This window comes from Mixophyes fleayi, chromosome 4 (assembly GCF_038048845.1).
Source record: "Mixophyes fleayi isolate aMixFle1 chromosome 4, aMixFle1.hap1, whole genome shotgun sequence".
In the NCBI taxonomy this organism is placed as follows: Eukaryota; Metazoa; Chordata; class Amphibia; order Anura; family Limnodynastidae; genus Mixophyes; species Mixophyes fleayi.
Genome location: NC_134405.1, coordinates 96,569,227 through 96,593,159, shown reverse-complemented (window position 1 = coordinate 96,593,159; position 23,933 = coordinate 96,569,227). Strand labels below are relative to the sequence as shown.

Sequence of the window (23,933 nt, the reverse complement as noted above, 5' to 3'; positions counted from 1 at the left end):
TGTGATTCAGACGCTCACAGGACTTACGTGAGTGACCAAATAGTGATCCAATAGCAGGATCAGTCTGCAAAAATTTGACAATTCAAACAAACATGTCTCCTCCCTGAGCATTACCTGAGGTCTGGGCACGGTGTACATGAAACGGAAAACAGTTTTCAGTATTAGAGCAGCAAAAACAAATTATGTATACATATGTGCTGAATCAGATAAAATATGCTCTCAATTCATATGATCTAGACAGAAGAAATATAATTTACCTTCAAATAACATTCACATTTATTACCCTCATCTAAAGCAGCCCTCCCCTATGTTGGACTCTAATGTGAAGATATATTAGTGCTACCTGTCACACCACATAACAGCTGGCAGGTTAGTCAAACATTACCTACAGGGTAAATAAATACATTAAATACCACTAATCGACCAACACATATGAAGTCACAAGTTCTGTCTGTTAAGTACGCACTGCATACAACTTCATTAATTCTGGTATTCTGTTGCTTAGCACAGCCATCCCTTCAGATTATTTGCCAACACCAGCAGAGCCTTTAACACCATATTTATCAATTTACTTATTCCTAATACATATGCAATTTTGTGAAGATTTTGGCCCTAGTAAAACGAATAGAAATTATAGGCACTTGTGCCAACAAATACAGCATTATTTATGCAATACTCAAAACCTATTCCACGGAGCTGAAAAGCGGAAGAGAATTGTTTACTGATATTTGGTGAATACTGAAAAACCAATGTCCCCGGCCCTCTGGTAAAAGGAAGAGCCTTAATGGAAACCACAACGTGGCACATGTATGACATGGAATTAGTTTTAGAGCATGGTTAAAGAGCAAGTAAACACGTTTCAATGTTGATATTGATATATATATATATATATATATATATATATATATATATATATATATATATATATATATATATATATGTGTGTGTTTATTAATAAACTATTGGCTATAGTATTGGATTTTACTGTTGGTTAGTATAGGATTGTTCCTTCCATCTTTTCATTAACACTCTTTTACAACAGATTTTATTTGTCTCTTCCCTCTGGTTTTATGATTACTAATGATGGGTGTATTCATTTATTTTCCTGTCTAGATTTAGGGTTAACTTGTAAAATAACCCTTGTATAGTATTAATTGTATTTGTATATTCAGATGTAGAAAATTCCACATTCAGGCCAACAGTAAATGGCTCTCTCCCATTACATGTTCCCTCCTTCATTATTTTTTGAATATTCATTTTACATTATATAATTCCAATAAACTGAAGGCATATAATTACCACATTTAATGTCAGCTATGCACGTCACACCAAGGTGTCCAGTCATTAAAGTAAAGCCGTTTGATGGGCTGTAAACAACCATAAACAAATATATATGCACACTTTTCTATAAAAATCTAGGAGTGTACTACACTGTTAAACGATATGTTCAATATTAAATATAATATATACCTAGTAATGTAAAAACAACATAGGATTATACACTACATGAACAAAAGCATGTGGACACCTGAAGACCACATCCATATGTTATTGAACATCTCATTCCAAAGCCATGGCATTAACATGGAGTTGCCCCCCCACCCCCACCCCCTTGCTGCTATAGCAACCTCCATCTTCTGGGAAGGCTTTCCTCTAGGTTCTGGAACATAGCTGTGAGGATTTGCCTCCATTCTGCCACAGAAGGTCATTGTATGCTGTAGCCTTAAGATATCCCTTCACTGAAACGAACGGGCCCAGGCCAAACCATGAAATACTGCCCTCTTCTGTGATACTAACATGTTCTGTCTATTGCAGAAGCCACCACAATATGCCTCACAGAAGATGTAGCCCACCTGCATACAGAACACATGGGATGCTCTATCTAGTGGAACATTACATTATTGCCTTTCATATGAAAGTTATTATATACCAAAAAGGAAAAAAAATATTTAAAACCAGGATAAAATTCTGGGTTATAAGCCAGGAAGACGGAACATTTATTGCTGGCGAATATCATTTTGGACCAATTTCCAGAGATCCTAAAAAAGGTATATAGCTCTTATTAAGGTACAAAGACATGCGATACCAACACCTATACTTAGACTGCAATATTCAAATCTTTATCAATTTGTCCACACTACAGCTAACAAGTTCTATCATGAAGCATTTCAGAGAGGATTATTCAGTTAGAGAAAAAAAAAAAAAAAAATCAACTTGTGCAAATTTATCTGATGAATGTAAATATTGTGTAGCATCTAGGTACTATTTCTGCCATACATAATGCTATGTAAAGTAGGCTATACCCAGCGCTAACCTCTAAAGCCTAAAGTTGTGTATACCTATGGAAGTAACATCCATACTGAGCACTAGGGAGAGGTTTGCGTGTGCTGCTGCGGCACGCTCACTATGATAATTATAATATAATGCCACCCAACACTTACCACCATTTATGATCTCTGCATTAGTGTATTAATGTGCACCAATTCCACTGGTTCCCAACCATTTGACATGGTTTCTAAGCAGGTGGTAAAAAGAGTTAGTGTTGCATCATAGAAACTAAATTAGTTCTGCTTCCATCCACCATCCTCCTTCTGAAGCCTAGACTAAGGATAGGATAGATGAACAAGTGATGCTGCTCTGTTTCTGTTAAGTCCATGCTTTGAAACGCCTGTCACAAAACAAAACAATGCCCTTAGCACACCAAGTGTCCTCTCTGTGCCACTTCCAAGCTACTAGGAGAGAAAGAGGAAACTATTCTGGTACAGGCTTTGAATAGCATGTACTAGACAAAAGAGGAGCCGTCACCAGGCTATCTTTAAGATAAATAGCTACTTGTCAGTGAACAGGGCATTGCAATCATCCAACTAATTCAAAGTGGGACAGCGAGTGATAAGGTGAATGCTGCTGATACCTACATAATTAAAATGTGACGATGGACATTAAAGGGCAAAAAGAAAACATTCAAAGATATGTGTGTAAAAGTTACCTCATCAAGGCAGACATAAAAGGTCCACTGTCTAAAGCTGGGTACACACTGAAGAATTGTTCAGACCGACGTGCTGTCTCAAACGATTATACCTACCACTGAAGGTCCGATCAGTCTGGAAATTCATGTATACACACTGACATGATTTACCTTCAGATCTCTGCTCTTCATCTGGTCCTCTAGTCCGGAGAATGACAGCACAATATACATTCATTCATTCACTACTGTCACATTGTCACACTGATTAAAAGCGCCTTGTTATAGCTATCCACATGTCCTAACGAATTTCGTTAGCATCTGTGACTCAAACTAAATATTCTGTCTCAGAACAAATGAATTATTCCTTCTACAGCACTGTCTACATTTATCCACTCTGACATTCAGTGCTAACATCAGTGAAAAGAGCCCGACTCTGTAAACTCTATGGAGATCGTCAGCATGAGTGCATACACACTACATGATCGTTAGGTGATTGATCTAAAAAAATTGAGCGGTACGACCGACCAAATGAGGCTATAATCGTCTATTTGGGCAGACTTTCGACCATCGTGTCACTACATACACTGACCCGACTTTCGAGCGAGCGGTCGTATGTCGGCTGGTTCAGCCGATTATTGGACAAAAACCCTGTAGTGTGTAGCCAGCTTAAGTGTGTGGGTTATGGTGGGACACTGTGAGGGACCCTGCCTGAAGGGCTACAAGGGTTTGGGCCCTGTATTCTATAAATATACCATCTAGTCTCAAATAATGTATAAAACACTGGATCAAATCAATAAAAACAAAGTGGATAAGAAGACCCTAAAATTAGGACTTTTAATTTAGCCCAATGGCATATTAAGCACAACGTGTATCAATCAATCTATCCACCTTGGTAAACCTTCTGTGCCATTTTACTTTATTCTCCATCCTGGGTCTGTTTCTTCAGAGAAACACTCATGCTGCTTCCAGTGCAATAGAAATACAGATGCATTGTGACGTTCTTGTGGTTTGCCACTGCACAGGCTCTTTCATCCTTCAGAGAAGACCAGGATTTAAAGCTTTTTCACATTTAACAGAAAAACACCAGGAAAGTTCTTAGAGATTCCCCCCCCCCCCCAAAAAGAGAATCTCCAATTACAGTCAGATAAACAAGCAAGCGAGAATGTAGAAGAGAACTAAAAAAATTTAGAGCTTAAACTAACTTAAAGAGCTGCTCTGACTACGATTATCTATAGTGCACAGTTCACAAAGTACAAGGAATAGAAGATGGTTAAGCGTAAATGCTAGATTTCATCCATAAAGCAGCAGAAAAGTTAATAAAATAAAAACAGTGGGTGAATATCCACTCTAAAAAAAACATACTGGTAGGTTAATTGGCTGCTTTCAAAATTGACCCTAGTGTGTGTGTGTGTGTGTGTGTGTGTGTGTGTGTGTGTTAGGGAATTTAGAATGTAAGCTCCAATGGGGCAGGGCCTGATGTGAATGAGTTCTCTGTACAGCGCTGCGGAATCAGTGGCGCTATATAAATAAATGATGATGATATCCACTTCCACATTTTGTTCACCAGAATTAAGAGCATGAAAACTTAAAATACAACCTATCTTCTGCAGTCAGTTTAAGAAATATAAACAAACATTTATGGTTCCCCCTTATATTTTGTGGCATTATTTAACAATTTTCAATCAATAAAACAGGCAAGCGTTACTTTACAATTTATGTTGTGTAAATCTGAAAATTACTTCATAAACAGTCTTGAAAATCTGAAAATGTCATCAGAAGTAGCTGAATGTTTCAATACAATTTTTTAGTTCAGTGTGTTATAGAGAAATCACCTTATGCCACATGTTAACATTCTGCTAATGTAAAGAGCATGGCTAACTACAACCATATGATTGCTGCAAATGTATCACTGAATGCTCCAGTAACCTTGAGGGGCCTTACTCTACCCCCTGCAAAGCTATTAAAAATTGTAAAAAGCTTTGTTACAAACTCCTATGCTGCATAAGCAAAACACTGTATTGTGCCACACTATTACATACATTGTCAGAAAATAAAGATTTCAGTCTTACAAATGTCTACTATTATGCTCTGCAGTTAAATATTTTAACTAACTGCATGTTTGTACATTCGCGCTGTGCTGTCATTTTCATTGGGTTTCTTTAGGATAGCATTCCCTGGCTTCTGCAATATTCAGTACAACAGCTTGAAGAGAATGCAGAGAGCAGCAGGCTCAACATTTAGGTAATACTCTGCTTTACACTCTTTACATTAATGAGGAGTCAAGCTATAAATGAGCTTTACTGCTGACCAACATAGTCTGGGCCCCTATTCACAATTGTCAGTACAAAATAAAATTAAAAAAAAGACACAAAACATTGCCAGCTTATAGAAGTTTGGGACATGTGCCCAGTTAAGAGGCACTGGGGAAGCTGAAAGTCTGGAGACCTGCCAGCCCTACTATATATCCCCAGCTTCCCACAGGGTATAGTGTGTTCAGTCCACTGTTGTGTGTTTTATGGGCAGGATAAGAACCCATTGTAAAAAAAAAAAAAAAAAGACCTTGGAAAAGGATCCATTTATTATATTCAAATACATAACTACACAGACAATCATAAGAACCCTTTAATGACGGAAATAAGAGCAAATCATTGCAGCAAATATTTACAGCACTTGAACAGATATGAATTGTCTTCATATGTTTCATGACAGAAATGTTAGTCTGGCATTCTATATATTCCCATAAAATTATGTTCTGGAAAAGCAACTGATGCAATTAGAGAAATGCCTGCAGTCATGCTTGAATTTTACATGGCGATGTTCTAACCCAGTTAAAAAATTTTTTAAAAAAAATAGGAAAAAAGATATTGTTCGTTTGGACACAATCCTTCTTTGATCCACAGCATGTGAGATGTTATGTCATACAATTAATCACCACTCTGGAACAGCCTTATAGCACATTATTAATAACCAGTGTAACACAATACTTCCAGGCTGTCAATAAGCCCTTAGTAATTAGGTCTGCTCATTAACATACAGAACAGATACTAGTCACCAGGCGCTGTCTGGTCACAGTATTAACAATGCATAGGAGAGCTGCATTAGGTTACAGGATCAGGGCTCTTTATGACCCTGACAAAGATGACATACCCTCTGCAACCACCATTTAAAGCTTCATTCTTTTCTGGCAAATAGAAAGAAATAAAAACTGTGTGTATGTCTAATTCTAAATAAGTGAATATATGTAAAAAGAAATGTGAAAGAAATGCTAGTCTTTGTTTATCTTTCACTACGGTGGCCATGCTAGGACATTCCTCATCCAGGCCAGAATGCGGAAAAGATAATCCTCTTTACATCTGTTATTACACTGTTTGAATAATACTTACAGCTTCTTTCCCTCAACCTTATCACAGCTAGACATTAGCCAGCATCAGCCCTGCAACTGGCCATGACAACCCTCTCTCCACCGTTTATCATCCTGTCATATCACCTTCTCCTAGGACAGAGACGACAGCTTCCCTTTCTCTCACAAACAGAGGGAAGAAAATGGAATATACCTCACTAAAACAAAAAAACTGAATGCATAAGACAATGGTAATTATAATAAAAAATGTTTTCATTTGTCATAAAACTACTACTCATGTATAAAAGAATTATGAACAACCTACCAAAATAAGATTAATAGTGGTCACCCTGGAGTTATTACACCTACTGAGGCCAAGAAGTTGTTCCGCTTGTTTGATTACCAACAAATAAAAACATTGACAAATATTAACATAACCACTTATTTTGTGTAAGAATGAGAATAATACATATTGGTGCTGTGGAATTTGCAGCATATTTGTAGATCATGAATGGATGGACAAATATTTTTTAAGTAATCATGCAAAAAAACTATTTGACATTTTTAAGACCACTGAATTTTCCTCATAAAACAGTACTGCCCAAGTATTGTGTTACCTAAGGGAGGACAACACAACTAGTGCTCTAAATGCAATACACATGTGCCAGAGAACACTATAGATCTGACCAATGGAAACAAAAGCAAAATTCTGGCAATCTGAAACCTTTCCTGAAATATCTAAACACAAATCTTTGTGTCCTGACAAGATATTTTTTCCTATTTCACCTTTCCCCATAACTAACCTCCTCAATGAGATGCCCTGCTAGGGTAACAATGTTATCCTACCTCTTCAGCTATTTTGCTGAGCCTGCATGCATTTCTAAATTTCAAAAAGTAAGTAAATAAAAGACGCAAACTCAGCTGAAGATAGTCCCCATGGGGAACAGGTTTTCTCCACAATAATAAGGTGTAGAGAGGGCAGTGGCAGAATGTTATGATTGAGTTTAGGGGCAAAATCATTACACCAAGAATTTAGATGTGGGTATAGTTCAGTAAGATAATACTCACACCGATCATTATTACCCCGATCCAATCAGGTGCTGTCTTAATAAGGGGCGCCCTTGTCAGTACTGTTTATGCCCATTCCTCATGACCACGAATGGGAAGTTCACAGAGAGGAGCATCAACAACACTACTTCCTGTTTAAATCAGACAAGTGTTGTTGGGAGAAATAGCCAAACAAAAAGATGAATTTAACTTTTTATTTTCTCTCATCTTAGTGAACTCCACCTAAAACTATGTTCCAGTTCTTTAATTTAGAATGTACTGGTCCTTTCAAAGGGCTAAATATATTGCGTTTTCAACCAATTTATTTTTACTGTATTTTTTTTTAGTAAGTTAAATGGGTACAAGTGATTGTACAAATAATCTAATCTACTTATTAGTTTCTTAGTATTAGCAAAAATAGGATATGCTGTTTGCTTGATCAAGATAAAATGAAGAAAATAGACATGAACTCGGTAGAACAGGAAATGGGCTTTCAAGGGCATATTTACACATGGTGGTTTACCAACACGAAATGAACAGCATGTTCTTACTGTGGGGACAGCATTACAGGAGATAGCCCTGATCTAAAGTAGCTAGGTCCCAATGATGCTTTGGGAAAATAAGGTTAAAATGGGCAAAAGAACAAACATTGGATTGTGGATGACTGAGAGTGAGTATTATGGAGGAGAAGTACATGTTTGAGGCGTTTGGCTCAAAAAGAGAACATATATGACACAAAGAGCAAATGACAGATAGTGGAGGAGAGCTTGATGGCTTCTGTCAAGCGTGGCGGAGGAAATGTAATGGTATGGGACTGTTTTGATGCTGGTAAGGTGGGAGATTTACCCAGAGTGGAAGGAATAACAGACCAAAAAGGTCCCAACTCTATTTTACAATGTCATGCAATCCCCTGTGGTCAGTGCATGATTGGTGCAAATTCAGCAAGCAGCAGGAGAATGATCCTACACAAACTTCTGAACTATACAAAAACTATTTAGTGATAAAACAGAGAGGCGGAGTACTGTCTTATGAAATGGGCGGCAATATCGCCAGATCTCAACCCTACTGAGCTCTTCTGGGAGGAGCCCGACCATACTAGCCAGTCGCACCGCTGGAAAGAGCTACAAAAGTCGTGGGTAGAAATCTCCCTGAAATATCTTAAAAAACGGATAGCTAGAATACCAAACGTCACAAAGCTGTAATTGCAACTGGAGTACTCTTTGATGAAAATAAGTTATGTGAAATTAAAATAAGTTATGACATTGTCAATGTATTGACTATAAACAGTATGAATCCATGGATCCATCCTGCCTTGTGACAACGATGCAGACTGGTGGAGTAATGGTGTGGGGAATGTTTTCTTAGCACACATTAGGCCTTAATACCAAATTTGCATTGTTTAAATACCACAGCTTACCAGAGTATTGTTGTGTATCCCTATGTCCAGTCTACCCATCTAAATCCAATTAAGCACCTTTGGGATGTGGTGGAACGGGAAATTTGTAGCATGAATGTTTAGCTGACAAACTGCAGCAACTGTGTGGTGCTGTCACGTTAACCTGGACCAAAATCTCTAAGGAATGTTATCGGCATCTTGTAGAATTCATGCAACAAAACAATTCAGGCCTTTTCTGGGGCTAAAAGGGATTCCTACCCAGTAGCAAATAGAGCTCCATGAGGACTTAATCCAGCTCTGGCTCAGCCTTACGGGAGTTCACTGACTTCTATTGATGTTTACATCAAACTAAACCCAATCACCACATACCTTTATTTCTTATCGCAACCTCATTGCATAATAGTTATCATACAAATTGATGGATGACAATCTGTAGCCATTGTTTGAAAATCAATTACCGGTACATGTATATTCATGCTAAAATTGTATAGTCAGAAAAACTCACACAGTAGCATCTCAGCTGTTGTTGAACTATAACTCTCAGAATGCACTCACAATCCGTGGTCAAGTTACCCAACACTGTGTTTAAGAAATGTGGAGTACAATACATGGTAGTGAAGGGGAATGAGCAATTCATGAAGGGAAACGCTGGCCCTCTCCAGTGGCTTGTTACAAAGTCATTAAAAGCATAATAAAACAAGAAAATATTTAGTGAGTAAGAATTGGTTAGTCAGGTCAATTGATTGAGAGTCTCAGAAAATATTATACCCAATCAATAAACCTCAGTTATTCATCACAACAGCAAAAACATGCCATACCAACAGGGTGATATCACCCAGGATTACTCATGCACAATCGTGAAAAGCTTGAGGCCACTTGACAATTGTATAAACCCTAACAGTTACAAAACCTTTCAGATATGTCCCTTGGAAAGATATAAAAAGCTTTCTATGCCGCAAGATCTACCCAGCCAGACAGTGCAGGGAACAGGGGAACATGGGGGACAAGTTAATCTACTGCACCAAGAGACACCAGCAATAAGCTATGCAGATGGATTTGGCAGGGACTGAATATTATTATTATGGCTGTGTAGTGACTAACTCCTATCTAAATAAGATATACCAAAGGAAAAAAAACAAAGCTATATCTAACTAGATTGTGATACATTGTCTATGGAGGATACCTAGCCATAGACCCTACAAATCAATCATGGCTCACAGACTATTAGATTCCCATGCCACAGCATAACTCACATAGCTCACAGTGTATACATCAATAAGTAGCACAAAACAAGCCATTGTAGTTAAAGTATTATTTAAACATCTAAAAAAAGAAATATATACGTTATATATCCCTGATGAAAATCTTGAAACGATGGTCGGGTGCAGCAACTTCAATCTACATGTGCAAATTAAAAAGGTCTCATCTATTTTCCAGTGCTGCCCGTTCATTTTGGCGCTGTTGGCGAGACTTTTCTTATAACTTTATGCATATATTTTGTTTTACAAGGCTAATAGCATAAAAATACTGAAATTGCTTCCTGCCGTATATATTATAAGGGTTAATATTGGAACCATGAAAGGAAGTTGGCATGAAAACTATATTTTATGTCGAGTCTCCGGCTGTGTCATATAGAACTAAACAGTACTTATGGTTAAGATGAAGGGGGGAACAATATGTTATATCTTGATAGATCTGCAGTTCAAGACTGGAGACATAGAAACATGTAAAATATGTCCATGCGGAGGGTTTAACATAATGGTTTCAAGTGCTTCCATCCTTCCCTAAGTTTAAGATTTATTGCCTACAACACTGACACAGAAGAGGGGAAAAAACATCTTAGGACGTAAGCACTTAATAAAGGAATAACTTCTAAATTAAAAACAGAACACACAAAAAAATATAAGTGTAGCAAATCCTCCGTATTTATATGAAACACAGCGAGAGCTAAAGAAACATGGTAATTAGTACTGATACACAAACACTTGGAAAAAAATGTTCCTTGAAATCAAACTGTGTGTCCTCATGGCTTCTTAGGATTTCTTAGAGGCCTTAGGCTACCTGAACAGCTAACAAGCCATGAAATATTATTAGCACATACCCCAACAGGCAGCTACTTAGGACACAGTTGGAGAGTGAAATGAGCTCAGGGCCCTGTCTGCTCCCCTCACCTTATCTGCCCTGGCATGTATGCAGTCTATGGTGCCAGACTGACAGATTCAGTGCAAAGAAAACATTCTGCTGCTGTATCACTCTGCCAATGGTGAGCGGACAGTGTCATACAATATAAAGAGTAAACTCACTGTACACAACAAGTGTCATGCTTTACAATGATGTGTAAGCACGGCTACACCCGAGCAGTCACCTTTATGACATCATGGGTAATTCTGGCATCGTAACAGGCCAGAACCCAAAGAGCTAATCATTACAGAGGATATTACTAGTGGAGAAGGGAGGGGGGGGGGGGGGGGAGTAAGCCTGGCTGCCCATACAGATAGCTCAGCTAAATCTCAGTCTGAATTTAGTCTAGACCAGACCTGGCAAACCTGTGGCTCTCCAGGTGTTGTGAAACTACAAGCCCCAGCATACAGTGCCAGCCGATAGCTGACAGGGCATGTTGGGGTTTGTAGTTTCACAACACCTGGAGAGCCACTGGTTTGCCAGGCCTGGTCTAGAACAGCAGTGTTCTCCCCAGCACCTATTTCCAAGGTGCTCCACCCAGCTGTTTTTACTTGCCACCCAACACAGTTCTATTGTAATAGAATAAACCATTGTATCTTCTATTAGAACAGGCACTATGTGAGCACTACATCCAGCAGTATGTGTTAGACCACTGACCTCCAGTTTGACCAGTCCTGGCAGGTGTGGGCAATAACCTCCAACAGTTTTCAATATTATTGCAAAAAAAAAAAAAAAGTATTACAACTGCCCCACCTGACTGCTTCTCAATGCCCCCGGCTGGCAATTTTTTCTGGGGAGAACAGTGAACATGGAAGAAATCAGCTGTGATATATGTATAAAACACAAAAAATGAAATCTTTATAAAAGGGAAGAATTTCACACAGAAGCCTGAATTTCTTACACAAGTTAACAGAATTTTAATGGATCTCAAAAGAAGAATCATTGCAGCAAACAAGAAAGTGCATTTTGTGTTTTTCAGGTGTTATTTGAACGCTTCTTGTTCTATTTCAGTGTGTGTCATGAGCTTTAACACAGTTAGGAAGAAAAAAAAAAAGAAGAAGCTTACATTAACCTCAATTGGAACAAGTAGTAATTGAATGCGATTCACATCAAAGCAATCAGCGTGTGGTAAGTGATGCAGCGGTGGACTGGCTGTGACACACAAACCATGTCACCCAACCCTGACTGCGTAAGACCAGCCCTGCAGGAGATACAGAGGGAGGCACTACAAAGACCGCACATGTCATACAACTATTCTTATACAAGTAGCATGAAATGAAACCCTTAAAAGGCAATAGCAAAGAAAGATGAAATTTCAATGGGGCCGATTCAGTTCCCTCAGATGAACTGTCAGAGCCTACATAGAGGTGCAAGCAGAAATCGGGTATAGTTCAGGTACTGTAGTACTGAAGTGTGAGCAGCCGCACATCAAAGAGGCTCCTATAGGAGTGCAGAGAACTATGAATGTACACACACATCCCTGCTTACCTAAACGGAAGAGACCAACATTAACCTTTGGTAAACTACCATAACCAGGTCTACTCTTGGATAGGTTTTCCAAATTTTGCCATAGTTCTGTATATTTGGCTAAATACTGCTAGTCCTTAAAGTGTAGTTGCAGTTTTGAATAATTGAACATTAACAGCACAGCCCAGGCAAATGGAGAAATAAAATTAACCATAAAACCCTTGTGTCATCACTGTCCTAGGTATTTGTTAAACAAGCTGTTGGTGAGAGCAGAAGTTCTTGAGACACAAATGTCATCAGTCAGAGATACAGCCAGCAGTGTGTGTCAGACACACATTCTCAGGGGCACAGTGAGCACGCTGCTGCCAGTACATGGGACGTTTATTTTCTCATTAATACTCATTACTATTAATCGCTGCCCAGAAGACAGCTAATTACATGCTGGCATGGGAAAGGCGACTATAGGAGACACTATACAGCTGTTACGTTGCTTTATGTGCAGTAGTGGTGTGCTGGTCACAGGTACTCTTAGTAAAAGTAAGATGCCAGAAGTACATTTTGTGTTATATGCTGTGGCTGTATCAATTGTGTATGAAGTAGCCATAGGCAATAGAAAAGTTTTCTTATTTCCGGTTTCTCATACATAATTGGGTACTCTTAGAAGAACGGTCACAGAAATAATGTACAAAATGAGTGGAAAGTTATAAGTTAAAAGCTGTAACAAGAGGTTTTATAAATATTCGTTATACGGTACCTTGCGCTTGTCAGGTCAGGAGCAAGACGAGCGCCAGTTTGTCACATCTGCTACTTATTTTCAATAAATATTGGTCAGAGGCCCAGTAAACCAACCCCATTTTTGTTGTAGCTTCTCTAACACTTTTGGCTAAACCTATACCATGCCAGGGCACATGAACTGAGAATTCCCTGTGTAACCTGCTTAGGTATAACGTTCTACTTCAAAAGTGCCTCTCATTGTGTATAAATCAAAAATAAAAGCATCACCAAATATGTGAACAAAAACAAAACGAAAACACTGCACCATTCTCAAGTCAATGAGTATATTTAAAAAATATAATCATTTTACAAAAAAAAAAAAAGTAGAATTTGACATAGAGGGTTTAAGCGGAGTGTGACGTAAGTGGCCACAAAGCGTGAAGTTTACACCACAGAGGTCCATAAGATTGTTGCTACTGGTTAGTTTTCATGTTGGTCTGTAACAAGACATCCATGTGCACAACATGCAGTAAATATATATACACACACACACACACACACACACACCCCTATACTGATCCCCTCAGTTATTTACTGCTGAGCTGTCCTGCTGCCCCTACCCCCCGAACTTTTTGCAGCACCAGCTCCTCTCAAGGCTCAAACGTCACTGGACAGTATATATCTCATTAGAAACACAGGAACTGGCTTACTGTAAGCTTAACAACAATATATATATATTATTTTATGAACACGTAAGCTTATATATGCTGGAAAGCTACAAATCAGCAAAATACATAGCACGTTTTACCAGTTGTGAGTTGTTCTAGACCAGTCTGACCTTTAAATAAAAGTGGTCAGTTTGTGATGTAAATGTAGTCAATGGAAATGGGCCAGGACACATCTCATTCACAAAGAGGGAAACATGGATAGAAGAATAAATGTGCTTCCTTCCACAAAAAGTCAAACACATCCTATTAACGTCATCAACACAATTACTCATACCTATAGAGCACAAAAACAAAGTTCTGGAAATATACTACATCTCTCACTGCTAATGACCTCTCTGCATCCACACTTGGTTCTTTGTCCTAATAGATCATAGGTGTAGACACAACATGAAGCAAAGTTTTGAAGCTAACTAAGCTTTTAAAATATAGGTACTGACTAGTGAGAGCAGGAAAAACACCAGAATGGCACAGAAAGGAGGACATCAGCAGACACAGAGATACCACAAAACAGAAATAATAACTGATCTGTAGGTGTTACATAAGACCACAGAGATGAAGGCAGACCTAACAGAACAGACAACAAGCATACCTTGCACCATCACCCCTACGGATGCATCAGTGTACTGGGCTAGGATTTCACGCCCACAGAGTACAAAAGTATTTTGCTCCTGGGCAATTCTAATCAGTAAGCTCTTGAGCAGTTAATATAAATGTAGCTAATTACACAATTTCCAAAGTTCTCAGCAGTCCTGGACAAATTACTCCAAATATTATTATCTACAGCTAAAGTATTTGAAGCCAACAATTTTGTGATGAACTAAAAGAAAAAAAAAGGTGTTTATGACATGTAAGTTGCAAATCTGCAACAAACGAAAGCCGAAGACTAAAATCTAGACCATGGAGCAATATATATAATTGCCAATTGCAACACTAAAACTGACACTTGTCTCACAAGCGCAAGGTATCACACAGTTTGGGATAAATGTTCCAAATTATGTAGGGGGAAAAAACAGAAAAAGAAATGGCAATACTCAATATGCTACTCTTAAACAATTAGGAAACATGGATAGAAGAATGAATGTGCTTCCTTCCACAAAAAGCCTAGCACATCCTATTAACGTCATTAACACAATTACTCATACCTATGGGACCTAAGAAAAAAAAAAAAACCTCATGGGAACACAGTGCAAGCATATCTATGCTCGCTGTTAATGATCTACCTGCATCCAAACCAGTTTTTCCGCTTCAACAAATCCTGGGTGTAGTAACAAGCAAAAAGCAAAACTGCCAGTTCTGAAACCTAAGCTACAATAAAGTAGCTACTGCATAGTAAGTGCAGAATAACACCAGAGGTACTACTTAATAAAAAAGCAGAAATAATCAAATAATCCATACATGCCACTGACATAGCACTGCCAATACCAGAACAAGGATAGAAAGCAGCATCAATATATACATAAGCCCACGAAGGTAGAGAGTACCTTGGTTTCTAAACAGCTATAACTAACCCAACAGTGCCATCAACAAGCACAATGTGTAATGCCACAAGCGCTGGTGGATCAGCGTACTGGGCTGTAATTTCAGTTAGAGTGATGTGATGTCACAAGCAAAAAGTATGGTGTTCCTGGGCAATCCTCATAAGTAAGCAACAAAGCAGTTAATATATATTTTGAAATTAAACAAAATGTAGGAGCCTGGTAGCCATTCTGCTGAAATATCTACATCTGTCCCTATATTTTGATTTGTTTTTGCTGTTTTGATTTCAATGGGAGCACATTTCTCTGGTTTGGTTAACTGCCTTTTGAATTCTGTCCTGTGCTATTAGATAACCAAACCAGAGAAATGTGCACACATTGAAATCAACACAACAAAAACAATCAAAATATAGGGACATATGTAGTTATTTCAGCAGAATGGCTACCAGGCTCCTACATTTTGTTTATCGAACGCTGTGCATAGGAAGTACAAACTCCAGGAACAAGGATAGATGGCTCCCGGCGGATGCACTAAAGTGCCAGAATGGAGGATAGAAGGAAGAACACAATAAACAAAGGAAGAAGTGCTCTGATTGCCATAGAACATTTCTCAAGTTACCCCCACACAACGACTGTGTGTAAGTATTGGGAGGGGCAACATTTTAAAATTTTTTTAAGGATCTTTTTGATTTAGATGTATAAATGTGCCAAATAGTGATAATTGTAATATCTCATCAAATACAATTGCATTTTGAAACTGTGGCAACCAGGATTTGTCCAGTCCTAGATGGTACCTGAACAATTATGCGACTTTCAATGGTTACAAATATTTCTAATGACACAGATCAAAGATGTAGAAATTAATTTAAGAGTGAAAGATCCAAATATTATATAATGAGAAAACTTGAAAGCATATTGGGTAAATGTAACAAAATATGGTAGACACTGTCATATCATACTGGATGGGAATAATATTCTGTACACTTGAGCCAACTAGTGTATGTTTTCTAGCGGATTTAGGAAAAGTTAAAGACTGATTTTAGCCCCCACATTATCCAAAAGGAATTACTGAACAGTTCTGAACCTAATTAAAAACACAAAAAAGAAAATGGTAGAACACCACAGATATAAAATCATTTTTCTTATATAACATAAAAATGGTATCAATTGGTTTGGGAGAATAGGGGGATTTAAGTTATTGGGAGAAACACTAAACATGCTGGGGAGAGAGGAGGGGGGGGGGTAATTTAAATTTTTTTTTTTTTTTTTAAAAGGTCTGATTTTTTCCTACAAAGCATCCAAGGTCCGAAACAAGCAACATTAAAGCCACCAGTTTCCTGCAATGTCTGGCATGGTAATCTAATCTAATCTTGTCAAGTTCCCTGGGGAGTTTTGGAACAGCGGTTCATGCATCGCTGACCAGTTACTGTGGCACCCGTCTAATTAACAAGTACCCACATCTCTGCTTACCTAGAAGTGAGAGACAAATAAGCATGCATCAACTTTTCTTAAGTCCCACAACCTGCCTGTGTTTTGAAGCTTACAGATCCAGAAATAAAAACACACACCAGGTAATTGTAAAGTGTGGAGGATGCAACACATAAAAATCCTTAATCCGTGGTGGGTTGGTGAGCTCTCTTCCGACTGTAATAGTAACAAAAAACATACATAGAGCAATTCAGCACACAGGGCATGGAGTGAAGACAAAACAGAATGCCTTAAATGTTACACACACACATAGGTGCTCTAGAAGCTAACCTGCACCTCACATCATCATTTATATAGTGCCACCAATTCTGCAGCACTGTACAGTGAGTATTTGTCATTCACATCAGTCCCTGCTCAATTGGAGCTTACAGTCTAACTTCCTTAACACACACATGTTCATTTTTGGCAGCAGCTAATTAACCTACCAGTATGTTTTTTGGAGTGTGGGAAGAAACCCACATGAACATGGGGAGCACATACAAACTCCACACAGAAAAGGCCATGGTCGGGAATCAAACTCATGCCCACTATGCCACTATGTTGAACAAATCCCAGTCAACCCATGTGACTGGGTAAAAGGGGATGCCACCTTCTATGTTCCCTCTGCAATGGAAGTGGCTGTGAATAACAAAATCTTTTGCCAGGTTAAATAAAAAAAAAAGCTAAACAACATTCTAGTGGAAGTATACAGTGTATCTATTAAATTATAATCTTAGCATTGGGAAACTGTTCCAAAACTATAAGCACACTTGTTAGGAATGCTGCTTTACTGAAAAGTAGCATTAGACAACAGACATCTTACAAGTTGAACAAGTGCAAGGCTTTCTTTCCTCCATTGATTATAGACAAGCCTTTCCTTGTAGTGATCAATTCATCAGTATGTGAACAAAGTGCAAGGCAACATTCAAGTGCTTATGAGTACACACCTTGTAAAGTACACTCAGGGGTATATTTACTAAACTGTGGGTTTGAAAAAGTAGACATGTTGCCTATAGCAACTAGATTCAAGCTTTTATTTTAGGACATTCTATAAAATGACAGGTAGAATCTGATTGATTGGTACGGGCAGAATTTCCACTTTTTGAAAAAAAATTTACCCACGTGTCACATGACCTAATTTCTACTCTTGAAGAAACTTGTCTTGTCACTGCCCTGGTTTTAGCTACATCTGTAGGCCACACAGCAACCGTTCGTACTACACAAGGGTGAAAAAAAAAAAATGTACACATGGGGTTTTGAAGGTGTAGGCCAGCCATTCAGCTGTGGGCCCCAGTAACCACTCCCTGCTACTACAGAAGTCACACCTTTGGCTAAAACAACATAATGCCAGCAAATACCTTACCCCCACATACATGCAGGACACACATAGAGCACCAGTCAGTGTGGCACCAGGCATACAGGCAGCACACACATAGGGCACCAGGCATACAGGCAGCACACACATAGGGCACCAGGCATACAGGCAGCACACACATAGGACAACAGTCAGTTTGGCACTAGGAATACAGGCAGGACACACATAGGGCACCAGTCAGTGTGACACCAGGAATACAGGCAGGACACACATAGGGCACCAGGAATACAGGCAGGACACACATAGGGCACCAGTCAGTGTGACACCAGGAATACAGGCAGGACACACATAGGGCACCAGGAATACAGGCAGGACACACATAGGGCACCAGGAATACAGGCAGGACACACATAGGGCACCAGGAATACAGGCAGGACACACATAGGGCACCAGGAATACAGGCAGGACACACATAGGGCACCAGGAATACAGGCAGGACACACATAGGGCACCAGGAATACAGGCAGGACACACATAGGGCACCAGGAATACAGGCAGGACACACATAGGGCACCAGGAATACATGCAGGACACACATAGGGCACCAGGAATACATGCAGGACACACATAGGGCACCAGGAATACATGCAGGACACACATAGGGCACCAGGAATACATGCAGGACACACATAGGGCACCAGGAATACATGCAGGACACACATAGGGCACCAGGAATACATGCAGGACACACATAGGGCACCAGGAATACATGCAGGACACACATAGGGCACCAGAAATACATGCAGGACACACATAGGGCCCCTGGAATACAGGCAGGACACACATAGGGCACCAGGAATACAGGCAGGACACACATAGGGCACCAGGAATACATGCAGGACACACATAGGGCACCAGGAATACATGCAGGACACACATAGGGCACCAGGAATACATGTGGACACACATAGGGCCCCAGTCAGTGTGGCACCAGGCATACAGGCAGGACACATAGGGCACCAGGCATACATGCAGGACACACATAGGGCACCAGTGTGGCACCAGGCATACATGCAGGACACAAATAGGGCACCAGTCAGTGTGGCACCAGGCATACATGCAGGACACACATAGGGCACCAGTCAGTGTGGCACCAGGCATACATGCAGAACACACACAGGGCACCAGTCAGTGTGGCACCAGGCATACATGCAGAACACACACAGGGCACCAGTCAGTGTGGCACCAGGCATACACACAGGGCACCAGGCATACACACAGGGCACATAGGGCACCAGGCACACATGCAGGACACACATAGGGCACCAGGCATACAGGCAGGACACACACAGGGCACCAGTCAGTGTGGCACCAGGCATACATGCAGGACACATAGGGCACCAGTCAGTGTGGCACCAGGCACACATGCAGGACACACATAGGGCACCAGGCATACAGGCAGGACACACAGGGCACCAGTCAGTGTGGCACAAGGCACACATGCAGGACACACATAGGGCACCAGGAATACATGCAGGACACACATAGGGCACCAGGAATACATGCAGGACACACATAGGGCACCAGAAATACATGCAGGACACACATAGGGCCCCTGGAATACAGGCAGGACACACATAGGGCCCCTGGAATACAGGCAGGACACACATAGGGCACCAGGAATACAGGCAGGACACACATAGGGCACCAGGAATACAGGCAGGACACACATAGGGCACCAGGAATACATGCAGGACACACATAGGGCACCAGGAATACATGCAGGACACACATAGGGCACCAGGAATACATGCAGGACACACATAGGGCACCAGGAATACATGCAGGACACACATAGGGCACCAGGCATACAGGCAGGACACATAGGGCACCAGGCATACATGCAGGACACACATAGGGCACCAGTGTGGCACCAGGCATACATGCAGGACACACATAGGGCACCAGTCAGTGTGGCACCAGGCATACATGCAGAACACACACAGGGCACCAGTCAGTGTGGCACCAGGCATACATGCAGAACACACACAGGGCACCAGTCAGTGTGGCACCAGGCATACACACAGGGCACCAGGCATACACACAGGGCACATAGGGCACCAGTCAGTGTGGCACCAGGCACACATGCAGGACACACATAGGGCACCAGGCATACAGGCAGGACACACAGGGCACCAGTCAGTGTGGCACAAGGCACACATGCAGGACACACATAGGGCACCAGGCATACAGGCAGGACACACACAGGGCACCAGTCAGTGTGGCACCAGGCATACATACCGTGTCCTCAGGGCGTGCCAGGCCGCCTCAATGTCCGCATACAGGTTCTTCTCGCTGGGCTTGCCGCTGCTCACCCCATAGCCGGAGTAGTCGTAGGAGAAGATGTTACAATTGATCCTGGAGCCCAGGCCGATATAGAAGCTGCACATCTGGCCCAGGTCCACGGCGTTCCCGTGGGAGAAGAGCAGCGTGTAGCGGCTGCCGGGGGCGCAGCGGACAAACATACAGCCCAGGCAGCTGCCCCGCTCCGTCCTCCAGCGGAAGACCTCCACGGCGTCCAGCTCCCGCTGGGAGTACTGCCAGTCCGCCCTCTCCGACAGGTGCAGGCTGCACGGTGCAGGCAGGACGGCGGCCGGCTCCCCCTGCTCGTCCTGTACCGGGGCCTGGACGGGGGCGGCCTCCGTCTCCCGGACCGTGTACGTGGGCTCCGGGGGCAGGAAGGCTAGCTTGGCAGCGATGCGGCTCGGGCATGGCGGGCAGCAGAAGAGCCAGCACAGCTCCCCCAAAGAGAAGCCGTTCATCCTCGGTCCCTGCTCTGGCATTGGGACGGGGAAGAGCCGGTACCTGAGGACGGAGCTCCCGTGGTGGGCCCCTGGCCCTACACTCCAGGCACCGGGCCTGTGGCTCCTAGTAAGCGGCGACTAGCGGCGCATCGGTCTCCTGCTCCCGCCCGGCCTAGCAGCTGCTTCCGGGGAAACACAGGAAAGGCGAGTAGAGATGGAGGAGTGCTGCCCCCTAGCATGGCGGAGACAGAAGGGGAGGTGGGGGGGACATTGATGGGGAGAGGGACCCAGCAGGGTGACAGAGAGATGGGAGGTAAATATGGATCCTACAAATAGGGATGAGATAAACAGAAGGTGACAGGGAAGATTTGGTGTACACACCAAAGGTGAGGTGACAGGATGGACACAGCAAGTGTGGTAAAATAAACTGGAAAATATTAAAAGTGGAATCAAGAGAAGATAAAATAGGAAGGGATGGGGTATATATGTAAGTACACATAGCAGGTTTAATAGCTGTTAAAATAGAAATAATTCTTCTCTATGGCAAATTCACTATCAGATCTTACTGAATATATTGAGGTCTGGACAGAAAGCTCAGGGTACAAATTACGAATATTCATTCTCTATCTGAGCACATTAGAAAAAAAGGAAAAAAATAATAGTAAAAAGAACGCAGCAATTTATTTAGAAAAATAAATAGTATCTGATGTTATTTTTGTGTTTATGTTTAGTGAAAGAGTTGCGTTCAGTCTGGGGTGCTCACAGCTCAGTTGAAATGTACCACATTAAAGGGCCCATTTACACAAGCACTTTTTTTTTTTCTTTATCCCTCTGTAGCGTTCTGAATGGGTCATCCATGGAGGGAAGTGGCCATTGATATTTAGCAACAGTAGAGACCATTCATCTATATAGCAACATGCGTGTTCTGATTCTACAGCTAAGCAGCGGAAATAGGAGACCACACTGAAACGAAAAAAGTTGTGACATGTCAAAATTTAGGCAAATTTAAGACTTCATAAATAGGCTCCTTATTCCAGAAATTATTAATATTGAGGTTTTTATCTTTAATTTGGTGACACTTGCTATTTACTGGTGATATTTCCTGCCCCTCACCAGTGGCTTCAGTAAGCAGTCGAGAGCAAATGGTCATATACTGCACTTTCAGTGGTGTGAAAAGCAAAAAGGCCCCATTTAATGTGGTTTGGGAAGCGGATTGAAAAGTCAGAAAAATAAGTTCCTTTCTGTTTCAGACACACAGTCAAGCACAGGGGCAGGCTGGGCTGGAGGGCAGGGGGGCTTCTGCCCCCCAGGCCGATTCCATAGTGGGCTACCTTGGGCTGGATCACTGGGCTACCTGCAATTTTTTCCTTTAAAATGTTCCTAATAGACTGCTGAGTCAAATCTTGCTCCCTGGGCTAAAATTTGCCAGCCCTACCCTGGTCAAGCATACAGTATATTGAGAAAAGTATTCAGATGCTTGACCATTAGGGACTGCAATGACATTGTATTTAAATACGTATACTTTAATATAGAGTTGGTCCCCAGTATCCACTCTTCTTGGAAGGTTTTCCACAAGATGTTGGAGTGTTTCTGTGGGAATTTGTGCCCATTCATTCTGTAGAGCATTTACGAAGTCAAGCACTGATGTTGAAGAGAAGGCCTGTCTCGCAATCTCCGTTCCAGTTCATCCCAAAGGTGTTCACTGGGGTTGAGGTCAGGACTCTGTGCTGGCCAGTTAAGATCTTCCACACAAACTCATCAAACCAAGTCTTTGTAGTCCTTGCTATGTGCACTGAGGCACAGTTATGTTGGAATAGAAAAGGGCCTTCCCCAAACTGTTTCCACATAGTTGAAAGTTTACCATTGTCTAAAATGACTTGGTATGTTGGAGCATTAAGATTGCCCTTCACTGGAGATAAAGGGCCTAGCCCAAATCATGAAACACAGCCCCATACCATTTTCCCTCCTCCACCAAACGTCACAGTTGGCATAATGCAGTCAGACAGGTAACATTCTTCCGGCATCCGCCAAACCCACACTCACCCATCTGACTGCCAAACAGAGAAGCGTGATTCGTCACTCCACAGAATACATGTTTCCTCTGCTCCACAGTCCAGTATCAGTGTGCTTTATGCCACTCCATCCGATGCTCGGCATAGGTCTTGGTGATGTGAGGCTTGCATGCCGCTGCTCGGCCATGGAAACCCATTCCATTAAGCTCCTGCCCCACAGTTTTTGTGCTTACATTAATGCCAGTGGGAGTTCAGAACTCTTCAGCTATGGAATCAGTAGAGCATTGGCGACTTTTACGCACCATTCAGCTTAGCAGTCATTGACCCCACTCTGTGATTTTACGTGGTCTTCCGCTTCGCACTGAGTTGCTGTTGTTCCTAAACGCTTCCACTTTCTAATAATATTACAGTTGACTGTGGAATATCCAACAGGGATGAAATTTCACGAACCGGCTTATTGCAAAGGTGGCATCCTATCACAGTACAACGCTTGAAGTCACTGAGCTCTTCAGAACGACCCATTTTGTATCACAAATGTTTGCAAATGGAGACTGCATGGCTAGGTGCTTGATTTTATACACCTGACAATGGGTCTCATTGAAACACCTCAATTAAATAATGAACAGATGTGGCCAAATACTCCATATAGTGTATATATCCTTATTTAAGGTTTTGAAAACACGATTTACATTTTGTGTGAAATATTGGGATTGCTTTCACAGTCTGAGATTAAGTGTCAGACTGGGAAATGAAGGGCCCACCGGGGAATGCAATGGCAGGGGCCCATGAAATAGTGGCTATCACCATAGAGTAGTATATTAAAAAAGTATACCTTCAAAATAAGGCCATCCTATGATATAATCATAAACATGACATCCTACCTCGTTCACAGGTAATAATAGGGCTTTTTACGTTTTGATACATTTTCCTCTTAGTACATGCAAAAGTTTTCAATGAGGAATCCCTGACCGGCTTATTAACAGCTAATGTTTTCTGTTATGTAATAAGCTGCAAACCCTAAA

The 23,933-nt window shown here is 41.3% G+C and overlaps 1 protein-coding gene across 1 annotated transcript in view; it reads right to left on the bottom strand.

Moving 5' to 3' along the window:
- Window positions 1-21,130, bottom strand: part of ABHD17C (abhydrolase domain containing 17C, depalmitoylase) — a 34,489-nt gene extending 13,359 nt beyond the window's left edge. The window contains exon 1 of the mRNA XM_075207788.1: window positions 20,397-21,130. Within this exon, the coding sequence (XP_075063889.1) occupies window positions 20,397-20,938 (542 nt within the window). The 5' untranslated portion in view covers window positions 20,939-21,130. The remainder of the gene's footprint in view (window positions 1-20,396) is intronic.
- Window positions 21,131-23,933: the final 2,803 nt, after the last annotated feature.